The 16,420-nt window shown below is 35.1% G+C and overlaps 2 protein-coding genes across 3 annotated transcripts in view; both read right to left on the reverse strand.

Moving 5' to 3' along the window:
* LOC108567883 overlaps positions 1 to 3,393 on the reverse strand; it is a gene marked incomplete at its 3' end in the record, with an annotated part of 4,001 nt that extends 608 nt beyond the window's left edge. Inside the window, exons 1-7 of the mRNA XM_017928603.1 lie at positions 3,138 to 3,393; positions 2,669 to 3,079; positions 2,264 to 2,618; positions 2,071 to 2,206; positions 1,545 to 2,018; positions 156 to 1,322; positions 12 to 104 (exon numbers count right to left, since the gene is read on the reverse strand). Of these exons, the coding sequence (XP_017784092.1) occupies positions 12 to 104; positions 156 to 1,322; positions 1,545 to 1,574 (1,290 nt within the window). The remainder of the gene's footprint in view (positions 1 to 11; positions 105 to 155; positions 1,323 to 1,544; positions 2,019 to 2,070; positions 2,207 to 2,263; positions 2,619 to 2,668; positions 3,080 to 3,137) is intronic.
* An 849-nt stretch (positions 3,394 to 4,242) lies between these two features.
* On the reverse strand, positions 4,243 to 15,626 carry LOC108567911 (myb-related protein B). 2 transcript variants are annotated; one of them, XM_017928703.1, is made up of 8 exons: positions 15,364 to 15,575; positions 10,059 to 10,329; positions 7,196 to 8,257; positions 6,871 to 7,137; positions 6,674 to 6,811; positions 6,507 to 6,611; positions 5,424 to 5,537; positions 4,244 to 5,099 (listed from the first exon to the last, which is right to left on the reverse strand). In XM_017928703.1, the coding sequence occupies exons 1-8, from the start codon at positions 15,405 to 15,407 to the stop codon at positions 4,971 to 4,973; spliced, it is 2,130 nt and encodes a 709-aa protein (XP_017784192.1). In that variant the 5' UTR covers positions 15,408 to 15,575; the 3' UTR covers positions 4,244 to 4,970. The 2 variants fall into 2 exon arrangements, with proteins under 2 accessions (XP_017784184.1, XP_017784192.1); XM_017928695.1 differs by lacking the exon at positions 5,424 to 5,537 and having other exon boundaries at positions 4,243 to 5,099; positions 15,364 to 15,626.
* Between the last annotated feature and the right edge of the window lie 794 nt (positions 15,627 to 16,420).

The following is a 16,420-nucleotide window of genomic DNA, read 5'->3' on the forward strand; positions in this document are numbered from 1 at the left end:
AAACTGGTAAGCGCGAACCGTGCACCTGACCCTGCGAAGCCTAATGCCCCTGCCGCTATGTTTAAGTAAGCTCCGCGTGCTTCACCATCCATCACACTCATCGTCTAAAAGCAAATAAGTTTTTCTGTGTCATTAGTATCAAATAATAATTTTACCTGCTTATGGGTAAGTCTGTCATATAAACTGTGTCCACTGCGAAACAATGTGTAGACAGAAACTGCAGTACCAGAAACAATGGATATTGGCACGAGTATGGGTGCTGCAACAACTACGGCCGGAATCAATGCAACTAGGCCTCCCACGCCAGCAGCTACACCAACCGCCATAGCTGCAATATCGATGGTATTCAAAACTTGAATACCAAGACCGCAAGCCGGCGACGGATTATACTCCAGTATTACCCGGTTCCAGCAGTCTCCTTGATAACGTCCGTCTTTTGGAGTAACGCACAGACATTTACCGAGTTTGTTTTCTTCTAAATATGACTCCCAGTTGATATATACCCTTAAGTCGGTGTCAATGAAAGTACGGCACGCATTGTCGACATCAGCGCACTTGGGTACTACAAATATCGGTTTTGCATTAAAATCCGTGAACGGATTATAATCCTCATCCTTCTTGCACTTTTCCAATTTCTCTCTTGGTAGTGGTGTGGTTATATTGTAGATACAAGCGAATACGACCAGTTTAGGGTTATTTGTGTACTTAAGACACTGTTTCTTAATCACCTTGATCATATCATTTACGGTGCTTGTTTGGGTTTCATCGTACATGTTTGTTTCGTCCTTGGGAGGACCGAAGTAAGCGTAAGCCACTTTTCGGAACAAATAATGCTCGTGATCCTCCCGATCCAATTCGAAACAATCGTAGTCTCTGTTTCCCATTTGTTCGTACATGATCTGATGGACAACTTCTGGTTTTGTTTCATCTTTATTGTTTGTGAAATTGTTCTGTAGATGCAGTGCGATTTCAAGTTCGGTCATGTAATATTCTGAACATTCCTCCAGTGTATTGACAATTGTACTAGAAGACGCATCGTACGGTATGAACCTAAACATCGTTAGACATTCGGCAATCGGCATAAAAACGAACAGTCCCGGCACACCCTCCCTCAATAGCTTTATCATATTTCTGTCTTTAAAATTTCTTTCGATTGATATCTCCAGAATATTAACTAAATCTGTTCTGGATACATCCCATGCTAAAAAGTGGAATTTTTCATTTATCATCGATACCAATTCAGGCTTTTCACTTAGCAACTTATCAAAATGTTTTGTAACTGGAGCATCCTCTTTGTAGAAATACATCAGAAGCATCTTTCTCTGTAATAAAATTTCAAATGAGTAATATTAATTACTTTATATTAAAAGAAAAGTATGCTTTGTTGTGACTGTTTCAATAACAGGGCTGGACTAACTTATTTTGGGGTAAAAAGTAATCCCAATTTTTTTTTAGAGACATTTGTCAATCCTATGGTCAGCCCTGTTTGATAATTCGCATTATTTAGTGAAGAAATATGAAGAAAAAAGGGTAATTAAACTTACCTCAACCGTATCCTGACAATTTAAATACATGTCTTTAATTAATTCGTTCAAAGAAACTTTCAAACATGGGCAGCACGGAGCTATTTTCGTGGTCTCATTCGCACGCAGCTCAATAAAATCTGTGATCCCATGGGATGCGGTTAAAGCGTCTTCAATCGCTAAGATATTGATCTTCAAATGTTCATATTCCAATTTATCAGAAAAAAATGAGAAAAGGTTTGGTTCACCTTTGATTGGCAAAAAGAAAAAGAGGCCAGATCTTTTTTGTTCAATGCTTTCCTTCAAAATATTCAGGTTGAAGTATTTCACAAGTAGATGTATTTGGGACTTGTGTCTTGAAGGGTCATCAATATCCCAAGCAACAAAAGAAAAGTACTTTAGGTGATGAAGCAAATCGACGTTGCTTAATAGCGCTGTAAATGAGTCGCTGAACACAGAGTTTGCGCTATGTAAATATAATACCAAACATTTTTGCTACAATTGTTTCAATAAATAGTTAAACATATACTGCTAGATAAAATCTTACCAAATATTCGGGTTCAGTGGATACACAATCATTTATTACTTTCCAAGATGCTTGACCAAGAACTCAGGATGATATTCTCCAAATTTATGTTCATAATTTGAAATAAACTCCTCAACGCCCTGCATTTCCAGACGTTCTTTTAACAAATAGTATTACTAATGGTGCAAGTTAATTGATTTATTAAATACTCAACTGTGTAATGTTTGATAATCTTCCTGAACAGTAGTACAAATTTTATTAAGTTCAAAAATAAACATTCCATCGTCTTTAATCGTCGTATCAAAGATCGTATGCAGCTTCAATTGGGCATTGATAGTATGGTAAACAAATAAGCCGCTGTTTTTGCGTTCATAATGACTTCGCACTTTTAAAAGTGCTTTGTGCTTTCTTAAGACAAAGTGACTCTCCTCAATTTTGTCGTCGATATCGAAAGAATATATTGAGAAATTAGCGAACACACTACTAACATTATGTTTTACCATGAGGTTACAAAACATTTTACTAAAAATATCTTCACTATTGTGTAAATACACAAGAAGAGGAATCTCCTGTAAAGACAAACTGATGAATGTTGTTACTGGATATGATTAAATCAAACCTCAGAGACAGCCTTCTCAACTGCATCATCAAAATTATCATAAATATTTGTGCCAAAAGCTGTTGCTTTGAAATTATTCCAATCCAAAACTGCAGGTATAATATGATCTGCAGCATCATCAAGTATTTGTTGTTTGCTATCTTTGATAACAGATTTTAATACAACAGATGGATCAAATCTAAATATAAATATGCTTGATATGTTGTTAGTGATAGCATTTACTACTTCAGGGCATTTTAAATTTTTATCACAAATATCAATTAATGGCTCTATTAGTGATTTGTCACTGACATCCCATAAAACACTGTTATAATACTTATAACCCACAGTGGAATCTAATAGAGTGCCTTTTCTAAGATCAATTCCATACTCATCCGATTGATTTAATATGCACAAGAGTAAGTCAGTATTCTGGAAATTTATAAAGCTTTACAGTTAAATAGCTTAATTTGCAATGTGAAATATTTACAATTAGGTTACAAACTGTTATAGCATCTTCCAATTGATTGAATTGAAACTTGCAATCCCCATCCATTTTTGATATGAAATTATCAAATGCTTTTTGTTCTGCCATATTGTTTTTTATACACTTGCTAAATTTATTACCACTGAACTGGACTGATTAAATACAACTCTGTTTCTGTTGAATAATAATTCCAAGCGTATCACTTATTTATATGAAGCTTAAACCATACTGAAAATATAACATTGACGATAAGTTAATTTTATATCTATTGATTACAATTGTAATAATCAATAATGACGTAATGCAAGTATATAAGGTTCATGATACAATTATGGAAGGTATACCGTCAGCCGTTAAATTTTCGTCAATTTTCGCGCATTATATTAAGTAACAATATACCAAGACAAATATCTGAAAGCGACTGAATTATATCATTTCATGACTAATATAATTATTACCAAAGATAAGCATCTGTTGTGAATAATACATTTTTAGTATTTTATTTTCTTAACCTTAAAAATTGTATATATCCCACTCCTCTCATTTACGGTCTTGTGACCATCAGCCACCAGTGGGACTTGTGACCGTACAATATGTGCTCGGATGTACTTTGTATTATGTACAAATTACATCCAAGCGTATATTGAGGATCACCCTACTTTCACACAATGATCAGAGCTTCAAGGATAAGATTTTCAAGACTGTGATGTTATGAACTTAATTGGAATGATATTTAATAGTCTCAATTGTTGTATTTTCCTTAAGCTGCTTAAAAAAATGTCAAATAGCAATCAAAGTATCTCGTTGGTAATAACGATTAATCAATGTTGATCATTTCCTCGTTTTATATATTTATATGCGGTGCGAAATTTTTAACCACTACATACAAAAAAAAATACCGCTCCCAACTAAATTGTTCAACGATATTCTTGTTAAAAATCTTAGAATTTATAGAAAGAGACAAACTGGGTGTGTAGGAATGTTTCTAAATGAAAACAAGTATTTTACAGAACAATGTATAAAATTTTATTTTCATCTACAATTTTGTTTGCGATTGTTTTTCCATCTTATATTTATCAAAATGTTTATAGAACATCTTACTTATACAAAAAAAAATAAACAAAAAATGGTTACAACTCATGTTTTGTAACATTATTAAATAATATATTGATGTGAAACCAACAAATCGTTTGTCAGTCATCTTTACCTCGAATATTCTCGGGACTAGTATAGAAAAGAACATAAATTATTAGACTATGAATAAATATAATCTATAAAGTTGGTAATAATATTAAGGCTAAATGAATTAATGTGAACTATATGAGAAATATTGAACAAGATACAGAGTGTATCGCATTTTTTCTTACATATTTAATAAATATAGATTAAGTTGTTTTCAGTTATAAAACTAGACGGGGATCCATATAAATATATATATTTATTTGTTTTGTACATATTGGGAGAATGCATCCCATTGGAGTTTAACTTTTTTTTTTCTCATTTGTACATTAGTACACAATATTATTGTGTAACCTTTGGGAGGAGGGGTACTCACAAAACATAAAAGTCCTTTTTACATATAAAATAAATACAATCATATTGTTATCGATACACACAGAGTAAAAATGAGTTTGCATAATATCAAACTTTTTACTAAAAAATATAAAAAAATGTGATATTTCTTTTTTACTTTCACCTGTTCTGTCGATTTAGGCTTAGTTTGTTCTCTTAAAAAGAGAAACGTTCATATATACGTTCGACTATATTCATACATAAATATTATATACACAATTAAAAGGTGTGGGAAAAGTAGAGACGGACGGATGGATGGAAAATTCAGAAATTCAGAGAGCGCGGCTTCAGGCCGCCCGATGTTCTACTGTTTAAGAACTGTTTGGCTTTCTCCGTTAGCTCCAGTTGGTCTTTGGTCTGACCACATGCTACCATCATCCACCTTACACCCAACTGAAACAATAAATCGATCGTTATTCTCAAAACAATTATTATTAGAAGCAGGTGTAAAATAACAACAGAAAACATGGTTTGAATATGAAACTTATAAAATGAAAAAAAAATAAAAACAAAACCGAAACCAAAAAACAGCAAAGTTAAATTTGATTAATTATTTGTTAGTCGATCCTTTATTCTCGCACAATTTCGCATTCACTCATTCTGGTATATTTCCTTTTAAAATCGGCATGATTGAAACTATTAATCGATACATGTGTGTGTGTGTCTTTTGTTTCGCATTGTTATTTTTTGTTCTGTTTCTATCCATAGCCTGCTCACCTTAGGTTTAGGTCTAGAATTTGTCTCCGTGAATGTAATGCGTTTGACGGCAGCACTGCGTCGACCATTGGTGGCTCGGGAATTGGTGATGGTTGCGCTGGTTGTGGGCACGAACTGCCGGGAGACATAAGGAAGAAGCTACAATAATACCACCCAAAACACACACAAAGACCACACCCCTCCTCCTCCAAGACAATTAAAAACAAATAGGGTGACTGATGCACACCGAGAAGTCACGGAACTGCACGGAACTCAATTCAACGAGCAACTAGTTATTCAACGTATACCGTGGCAAATATAAATATAAAATAATTAGAAGAAAAATAGAATGTGTAAAGACTACTTCCTGTGTGCAATGTCGTTAAAATATATATATAAAAAATAACAAAATTATAAACTAATTTTTGGTAAAAAGACGCACACTCGATACTCTTACGTCTCTCATTTTCTCACTCACATTACGTGTTCTTTTTTCAATGCGACGACTGCATTTGTACCATCAATCAACTTTAACAACACAATTAACAAAGTATAAAAAACATGCAAGATATAATCTAAGATTACTAGAATAAAATAATGATAATAAAGTGTGTGTGCTTTGTGTATAGCGTTGTGTACGTGTAATAATATATGATGTATCATCTATAGGATTTTTGGATCTTTTTTGTTTGAATTGGTCACCAGAGAACTAGACTAGACAAAAATTACAATAAAAAGAAAAGAAAAATAACTTAAACCAATTAAATAAAATTATAATTAGTGCATGCAAAAAAAAAAACAATAAGTTAATAAGTTAGAATTGTTAGACAATTATATACAAAAAAATAATTTAACCAATTAATAGTGGTCGTGGCTGGAAATTTTAGGATATTTACATGCAATAAGTACGTATTTTTTAGATTATAAAAGGGAGAGTGGATATGTTTTGTCCCTGCTGGTGATTAGAGATGTTAATGTTATTATATCTGCTGATCAATTTCGGCATAGTGTACTGTTCGTTCTTTGGAAATTCGCTTTTTGTCTTGTTGTTTTGTTTTAATGGTATGGAAAGAAATGATCGTCAAAATGAAACCAGCCTTGTACCTTGGATGAAGATTGGGCGGAGTCCATTAAGCCCACTCCCAATAAATCTTTGGTTATTGAATTCGGCGTCGAGAATAGTGCAGAATCTTCGCCCAGCGACTTACTCTATAAACATAACATTTACATTATATATAGTTCAATATATGAATAAAATATTATGTAATTACCGGCGTCTCGACTGCTGAGAGCATCGGCGAAGTACTCGTCCAAGCTAAAGCTTTTCTCACTTTTTTATAAGGTAAAATATTCTCTTTGTCCGCAGCAATCTGTGGCTTCCGTTTTCCCGTCATATAACCACTATCGTTCTACATAGGAAATATATAGATTAACTGTGTGCATTACATAAAATAAAATGTATATTTACCGGCATTAGCAAAGGATCTGTTTCAAAATTGTCTTGATCTTTACGCATAATATCTGTGATATCATCAAGCCTGGTAGGTGTATCAGGGAGTTCTCGTATCGGACCCGATTTCTTGACAAGCTCAGCAAATGCCTTTTTGAAAGGCGTAGGTGTACGAGGGGTATCGCTAATAAGCAGACGGTTCTTGCTGGGAGTTGTCGCCTCAGATGTTGAGGATCTGATAAGAGGTATTCCGTTGGGCGTCGTAAGGGGACTGTAATCGTTATTCTATAAATGGAAAATATTAATATACTTTCTTCTTCTTATAATATTCTCAGTTTCTTACCGGTCGAATTCTGTTCTTAATAGGCGTTGAGGCTTGAAGAGATTTGTTCTTGACTGGTGTAGATGCCAACGTAACGTCGAAGGAGATGTTGGGACTGTTGAGGAACTGCGATGGACTGAAGGGCAGTTCTTTATTGGGAGTTGATCCACTTGCCCTCATGGGTGTATCGAGTGAGGACAACTGTTCATCGACAATCGGCGTGTCCAGGATGTTGGAGAAGGTGGACTCATTTATACCGCTATCGCTGTCCAAGCGTTTGCGGGATCTCGAGCGGCGCAAAATTGACGGTGTTGGTGCTCGTTGCATTTGCACTGCAGTCGAGACAGGTACTAGAGCATTTTGTTTAGTAAATTCGGCAGGTACGATTCTGGTTTTGATAAAATGCCGATTTATGTCGGCACCCTTCAGAGGGCTGACTCCTGGTGATGCATAGAAATCGGGGATACTATCAATCTGGTTCATCTCCAGATTGTCATAACGGAATGGTGATATTTCGTTACCGTTAGACTCCTGCGGAGATAGCTTGTCGTAGGCGAACATTTGGGTGGGCGTCAACGGCGAAGGGCTTGGCGTGGCCGCGGTCATATTCGAAGATTGGCTGCTGGCCTGGTCATAGAACTCTGCAAAATCTTCTGAGTAGGCGGGCAACGTCTCCTTCAGACACTGGTTTTCCATTGGCACCTCCATATGCCTGGTGGACTGATGGTAACTTTGCCGCGCAGCGGCACTCTTCCTGCCTCGTCCTCGTTTACCTTCCCCATCGCGCTGCTCGGACTCGTATTTTCGACGCATCGTTGAATTCCAATGATTCTTAATGGCATTGTCTGTCCTACCCGGCAACAGTTTCGCTATCTTCGCCCACTGGTTACCCCATTCTTTGTGTGCTCTGTATATAACGTCATCTTCTTGCTCTGTCCAAGCAGACTTCTTAATATTCGGATTCAGATGGTTATGCCACCTCTCCCGACACTGTTTTCCTATTCGCCCCTTCAGGTGTCTAGCGATTAACGTCCATTTCTTCGGGCCGTATTTCTTCACCAGCTCTATTACTTTCTCATCCTCCTGCAGAAAACGAGAGCACAAAATAAGAAATAAAACAAAGTTTACTTTGACCAGGGCAAATGAACATAATTGTAGAAACAAATATATAAAACCAAGGTCCCGGAATCCGTAAATCAGGTTCTTGCGAACTATTTAAATACAGCCTGTTAAACGTTAGCGCAAATAGACAGAAAATATTAATACATAATGAATAAATTAGTGTAAACCTCGTATTGCGTAAGAAATAAGTTCTTAAATGATAAATAATATTAGATATTGTTGAGACTATTTTTTTAAATAATTAAACGAAATAGTAATTTTGGATATTGTAATAAAATATTTAAATTGAGAGAAATATTCGGAAATAGTTTGCAGTTTTCCATAAGATCGAATAATGCCACACCCGGTATATTATGTTTTTTTTTCCCCCGCTTTATTTGTTATAGCTATTTGAACATGTTGCAATGAAATAACTAACATAAAGCTCGTACCAAAATAGCAGCAATAAAATGACAAAAAGTTATCTCTCCTCAGTTATCAAAAGAAAACAACGTAAATAAATATTTGTTGGCATGAAGAGGACTATATAATATTTATATAATTTTACAATTTTCAAGTGTAACTTTTGAGCAATTGGCGAGAAATGGCGCGTAAATTTCATTCTCACGAAATGCACGTCGGCGTGTCCAAAGATCCTCACGAACGTCAGTCACAAATACAGCAAAACTTGAGGATCGAAGTGCACACGTGTGTGTGAGTGTATATCGTGCCTTATGGTGGTTTAAACATATGTCACTTCCGAACCTTGTAGTGAGACGCATCACATATGGTACCGTTCCGGAAGTAAAAAGTTCGCAGAAAATGAAACCATTATTTTTCGCATCGGCATTAAAATAATGCTCTGCCTAGTTATTCTCGTTTCGACGGCCTTTGTCATCATCATCACCATTATTATGTTTCTGTCGAGCGAGGGAAGCCCATGAGGAGAGTTCACTACACCGACCGGTTTCTACCTCGTCATATTTCAATCCGAACGCGCTAACTTTTATCTGTTCTCACAACGGCCAGCGACGGGCAAGCAACCAATGGATCAAAGAACCAGGGTTTTCTACACCTCGATCTCGTAAACATCATGGCAGATAATAAAATAGTGTCCATTCAATGCGGACACTTCTTTCATCCGTACTGCATAATATAAGATCACTTTATTATTATGACTTCCATTGACGTTAAATATATTCCTTATGCACATACGAGTTTACAATTTATATATTAGTTTACAGAAACTATAATAATTATAACGTAATCGTATATTTTATATGAAAAATATACTATTATCAGACATAATTCTAATGCAAAATATATTGCATAATATATACACAAATAAAATAAATTTAAATATAATTATTTATAACTATTTCAAAGAAAGAGCTTTATAATTTATTAAAAAGAATTGAAATTGAAATGTTTACATTAAATAACAATGTTTAGGATGTGTTTACTATTTCTTAATTTAAAAATATCAACGTTGATTGAACAGCAATGCGTATTAAACTAATGGAAGCGCATATTTAAACTTATGTAGTTCTTAGTAATGACATACAGAACGAATGTCATCATAGAGAAGTTCCGTTTTGTATACAGTTATACGGTTATTGGAGACATTCTTGATGAAATTGGAAAGTGAAAATCTTTGGAACCGAACGGCAGGACTTCGGTTACGCAACGGAGGTGATCGGAGGTCATTCAGGCAAGATTCATGATCAGTCCTGATTCTCTCTTCGGCATCGTTTGTAGATCTTATTACTATCCGCTCACTTACTTCTTTGGTCCAAGGTCCTTTGACCAGTTCCGGATTGACAACTTTGGCCCATCGCTGCTGGCACTGTACATCCGAACGGTCCGGAAACTTTTCCGCGATGTAATCCCAACGCTCGCTGTAGTCGTCGACGAGCTGTTTCAGCTTATTGTCTTCGTCCTTGCTCCATCTACCTTTGTTGATCAACTTCTTATTCCTCGCATTCTGGCCTTCCTCATTCAAACCCGAATCGTCTGACTCGTCGTTTGCGCTATCATCCGAATCATTATGTTTTCTGTAAAAAAAAAAAGATTTTTTTTATACTAAGAAACTTTGAATTATATTGCTAATATTCAGTAAATTTTTTATTTTAATAAAAATAATTAATTTATAATGCATGAGATAAAATAAAGACGAACGTGCTAATAGCGATTAAAATTCTTGGACTGGAACCATGGGAACTTTTCTTTGGGTTTATCGAGGGGGGACTTGGTGGGAAAATGTTTCACCCCCTAGACTTAACAAAACGTATACACAGTTCACCTCCTATTACAATGCGATGAAGCATTTTGTTATTTATAATTATCCCATCTACATACTCCCTTATTTTCCATCAAATAATTTATTTTAATGTTTCGATTTTTAATAAAAATACATTAATAATGCTTTCGTTATTTCACGAAAGATTAAAAAAGCGTATCGGGCAGATAATGAAATGCTATCGTTTCCTTTCCAAGACGGCGGAAGTGCGTGCAATGTAAGTAGCAGTAGCCAGAACGAAGAAAGGGGTGAGAAGGCGTCTTTTAGTAGCAGGAAAAGGAAGGGACTATCCTTTGCGACCATTATATCCACTTTTCAACCATAATTCCTGCGTCCCTTTGTCTCGCGATCTATTGTGGTTCTCATCAAGATCGTAAACATAGTTGATCTTGACAATAAAATAACTAAGAAACGATTATTTCGCGCCACATTTCTCTTTTCGTTTCCTTTATACCATTATTAGAAGGTAACTATGATTAATATAAACAGGTTTCTACTTCCTTTTTAATTAATTCCATTAATATTTACAAGATAAACACTTGTATCACCCTTTGTAACAGTTTGCATTTTATTTTTGTTATTATATTAAGTTTCTTTTTAAATTTTGTAATTTAATGTTGCAATACTTATAATGTATATTTCTGTACAATATATAATGTCAGTATACTGCATATTCTGTAGTTCTTCAGAAAATGCAATAACCTAATGCTAACCATTTTAAGCTTGATTGTCTGGAATTTGCTCAAAATATGTGAATGTTCGATATAATAAGATTACAAATGTAAATGTTCGTAAATTAATACATTTTAAAATGTGAATAGCACATCATGTTCATCTTCGTTTCCTTCCTTCTTTTTAATCTTAGTACAGGGTTGATGTATGAATCTAACGAGGTCAAACACGAGCCTTGAACTAAGCGCATCCTATTTACCAACGACATACATTACATTAACATAATATGTACTTCTCTTTATTTAATGGGACAGGTATCGAAGATCTTACCCCCAGAGATTACATAATAGAAAATAGAATATTCCCATAGGTAAACTGGAAGGAATCGAATAAATTACAGGCGAAAGGGGGAGCGAATGAGCAATAGATAGATAGGTGCGAAAAGTGTCCGGCCTTAAAGCATTTACTCAAGGGGTAGAAAACCCTATTTACTCTTTTTCCCACTGAGAGTCCCCCAAATCTAATAACAACAGCAGCTCCTAAAGAAGAAAACTTGAGAGAGCCAGGAGAAAACTTCGTTCTCATGATATTTCTCTGAACATGTATATATTATAAAATAACACTAAAACCTCTACATTTAAGTATTTTTTTTCATAATGTATCTTATTATAAAGTATCTTGATTTATATGTATTCGTATGATGAAATGATAATTGTCAACCAATTTTACAGAGATTTCGTAGTCCATTTGAAGAAGATTCATGTGTAATTAATAATAATCGGCAACATTTACGTTGTAGTTCATCTCGTGATAAACTCTCCTGATATGTACTAAACTGTTTACATATCCAGCGATTATAAGTTTGTAAATTTTATGCAGACTTGCATCTATTCAACATTTTAAATTAGTAACAGTTTTTAAGTTGTCTTGCAAATTGGCAAATATATTAGCTTTCAAAGTCAATTAAATTTAAGCACGTTCCTATTGTATAAAATACAGTAACCTCTTATGATAATATAACATCTTACAGTTGAGACAGACTCTTGTGAAATTAATTTAGTTAGTCTGTTTCTATAAAGTTTTATATATCAGAAAATTGCAATTGAAATACGCTTACCGTACAGCGTTTGAAAATAGTTAATATGTAAAATATTCGGGTAATAGAGTAATGATATGAAATGTATCGGTAATATCAATATGGTATTTTTATCTAATCATAGTTGTTTGCTTAAATAAATCGAACGCTTGTTGGTATTCAAAAATATAAGAAAACTTGGCAGCTTATTAAAGTATTATTGAGATTAAAATTACGAATTTATGTTTCTTGAACATCTTCATTCTTCTTCCTTACAAAATACACTTTAATGAGGAGGTATGTTACTTCCTAGTATTTCCTGGTTAGAAGACTATAAAATTATATCGATCAAATTGTACCATCTGCTTGTGGCCGTAGAAAAGCGGAGAGGCACACCTGCCTTCGACCCGTATCACCCCATCGTACCCATTAAGCGCACCCAAACGAAGGGAGCGAATGAAAATAATAAAGAGAAAAAAAAACAACAGAGGCGTATACAATATTGTGGACATAGATGACTTTTTCCTATCCTTATATGCAAGAGGTGAATTATCTCCCGCCAATTTTAGAGTTTATTTCCAGAGTATGTTTTTATATTTCATTTATTTCGAGAAGTCTCACGCGTCGCATGATAGTCGCGGCATCGCGCGTATATTTCTTTTCATATTATTATTGCACGAGGGTTGCTGCTGTAGATCAACGCAGCTGTTCGTTAACCAACCCCCTCCACCTTATAAGGGTGTCCCTCTTTGTGGATTCCCACAGCGAACCCTCCCAGACTAGTTCCTCTGCAAAACAAAAAACATAGCAGAAAGGGAAAAGTAACTGGGAGATACAAGCGAAAAGAGAGAGAAAGAAAAAGGTCCAAGTCAAAGAAAATCCAAAAAAGTGAAGAAATTATTCCACCATTGTGCGTCCTACCAAGGGGAACACCCCTCAAGATGTCCCGCCAGACGCGTGCCCCGAAACCAGCAGCTGCCTCTCCCGAGGAGAAGTTTCTTTTTCCTTTCCTTTATTCCTTCTCAGATAAAAGAAATTCCCTCCTTGCGATTTATCCAAGGAAATAATGTATAAAAACTTCGTTGTGTACATGTACTCTTCCATTCTTATCCGAAAGCGGAAAGCAGGGTGGCGCGGCAAAATGTCAACTCTCCTCCTTGAATCAGCTGTTCTCTTGATAAATTATATAATCGGAGGAGGCCCGAGTATTCCCGCGCCGCACACATGCCACGTTTTCTTACGTAATAGACGTCCTTCTTCATTCGAAAAAAGGGCGCGCTTTTTCCTACGGCGCGGCGTGCCAGCCGGAACATATGCCGTTCTCGATGCACATTTCGTTCCCGAATTGCACCTGCATCTAAGAAAATCGAGGGCGAAGAACTAGAGAGACGTTCAACTCTAACTGTATTATAATTTCTTCGAGGGTGTAATGAACTTCTTCTCTACCAGGACCTATGTGGGTCCACACCTGAACCTTTCTCGGTCATCAAATACGAACATAACATACGCTATAACTCTAATTTCAATATTAAAAAGAGCGCACGTGTACCTATAATACAGAGTAACCTTATATAATATTAAATACAGGCAAAGCATCCGATTATTACAAAAATGTTTTTTTTTTAAATGAATGATCAAATAAGGGTCGAAATTACCTTTAAGATATCTAAACAATTGTATTACCTAAATAAGTAGATATTTAGTTATAATACTTATCATTAGTATTTTAGCTTTCACAAGTATTTCAGTAATTATTTAAAATCATTTTATCTTAATACATTTAAATCTAAGTCTCGTTCGCAATGTAAAGTGTATAGCACGATAATTATTCTTTTTTCATATAGAAATCATAAGCAGCAGTAGCAATATTATTTACAAACAAAACTTTAGGTATGAAATTTGCAAATGCTAAATATTGTTGTAAATTTTGCACGTATCTGAATTCGAGAATTTGGTAAAGGGTGAATATGAAATGGATTTCCTATTTCCCACGTGTTTACATGCCGGTGACTTTTATACAAGGCACCGTGTAAGCATAATTTACATAAATTTAAGCCTAATTTGTATGACAGGAATTGAGCAACATCTTGCGTACACATGAACACTCGATACCAAGAGAGACGAAGATATAAATACTGAGAACACAAGCGAGAAAGCAAACTCAAGAAAAATAAGCGCGTCGCGTTGATCATTCTTAAACTTAAAAATACCTAATTCTCACGAAAATAGCTGCTTTTTGTTCCTGGAACTCAAAGTGTCCTGCATTTTACATTTATTCAAATTAGATTATCAACTATAATTAGATAAGTATATTTCTCATTTATTATTACAGTACTGAAAAAAAGTCTAGTTGGAATTTGCAGATCTGATGCGTATTTAAGTATAGATGGGTTAAATGTAAATAATACCGCTTCTGAAAGATAACCCAATAAGATTATACGTTTCTTTTATGGATATACGTATTCGTGTCTGTTTCCTTGGCTAAGGAACATTTTTTAATGGGACGTTTGTGTTGAAATTCGCGACCGTTGGGTATTTGCATGATGTCATTGAATGTCGGGCGTTTGGAAATTTGCGCGCCAGAACCTAGATTATTTTCGTTTTCAGCAATTGCAAGCTGAGAATAAAGGAGGTATGCGGTGCTGTTTGCTAAAACGACAGAATAAGAAAAGAAAACACGAAAATAGGAAACGAAGCTGCCCGCGTCTCACCTCCTTGAAACCAAACAGGAAACGATAAGATAATATGCGTTGGTAACAAGACCCATATTTTTATTAAAGCGTGGGCGCAATCCCGTATGGAGAGGATGAACGTGTGTTATTCATATAGCGTTCTGAAAGACCTTTAAAGATACATGAAATACAAGGGACAAGGGAAAGTGGGTACCTATGTATGCACTATATCAAGAGTCTCTTTTCTTTCCATGCCATATCTGCGCCCTCTTCTACCATAAAGAGTCGTTCCCACAGATGATACAGACATGGCTGCATGCTTGGGGGCAGAGATCAAATGTCTATTCTAAACACCACCACGACTACTTACACCGAAATATAGTTTGTGGACGGGACATTATAGTACAGGGCCATAATCCTGCTTGCCTCGTCTTTCCTCAGAGAAATTAAAGTCAGAGGGCCTGGAGGGCTAAGCACAGCACGATCACTTAACCAGTCCACAACATAGAGCGCGAAATACACCAATCCTTGTACTTCCAATGTTAACACACGTTCAGGACTGTCTTTCTGATCTACTCTCTCCAGTTACCTTCTTCTCTTCACGACCTCGACTGACGCGTGTTGAATCATGGCGGTCCATACTCTCCCTCCACTTCAACTGTGGCTACAATTTGATGCACGCTTGCGCATATCCAAGTTGAATCTACTGAAATTTGATAGAATCAATTACAACATTAATTAAAAACATTGGCAATGAATATACATTCCAACATTTCTATTCAACTCGAGCAATTAGCAACAGATATATATTGAAAATCATTGATAATCCACTAATGATAATTAGGGTTGCCATGCGTCTGGGTTTTCTCATACATGTCCTCGTTTTCAGGCATCTTCTGGAATCTTCAACATTTATGTTTATTTATATTTACCCAATTGTTATTATAAAAATTATTGTCCTAATTTACAGTCAAACATGGCAAATCATTCGTTCAACATTACAGAGTCTCTTTCTAATTGTAATAATGTGATATTTAAAACTAAATTATAATAAATGTAGTATACGTAATCTAATGATGTTTTCATTCTTCAGTTATTTTTGATAACTATTAGGTATTTTTTAAAATATCTATCACTAAAACTACTTTGAGCAAAATTGTTGGCGGTATAACTCTCTTTAGTTGGGAAACTAAACTAACTATATTCATCTGTATTATTTTTAAAAATTATTAAATTTTACTAAATCTAATTGTATTAGGTAAATAACAATATTTAATTGTAGAAACCGTCAAAGATCCAAGTGTGTTTGAAGTCCATAAACGGTACATTTTTTTTTATTATAATGTAATAAAGACTTGTGTATTTGCAATATTATATCTTTTTTAAAGTGAACCTTGGATTGCGAGTATTTCACAAGACAATTATAT

This window comes from Nicrophorus vespilloides, unplaced genomic scaffold (genome assembly GCF_001412225.1).
Source record: "Nicrophorus vespilloides isolate i.1.1-1 unplaced genomic scaffold, Nicve_v1.0, whole genome shotgun sequence".
Classification (NCBI taxonomy): domain Eukaryota; kingdom Metazoa; phylum Arthropoda; class Insecta; order Coleoptera; family Silphidae; genus Nicrophorus; species Nicrophorus vespilloides.

What these genes read in the sequence shown, in the direction of transcription:
- LOC108567911 (XM_017928703.1), bottom strand. Translation starts at nt 15,407, where the DNA reads ATGGCCCTGTACTATAATGTCCCGTCCACAAACTATATTTCGGT. An exon ending in AAGGACCTTGGACCAAAGAA is followed by an intron (nt 8,258 to 10,058) that starts GTAAGTGAGCGG and finishes CGTTTTCTGCAG; the next exon opens with GAGGATGAGAAAGTAATAGA. An exon ending in ATTCTAGACCTAAACCTAAG is followed by an intron (nt 5,100 to 5,423) that starts GTGAGCAGGCTA and finishes TTATTGTTTCAG; the next exon opens with TTGGGTGTAAGGTGGATGAT.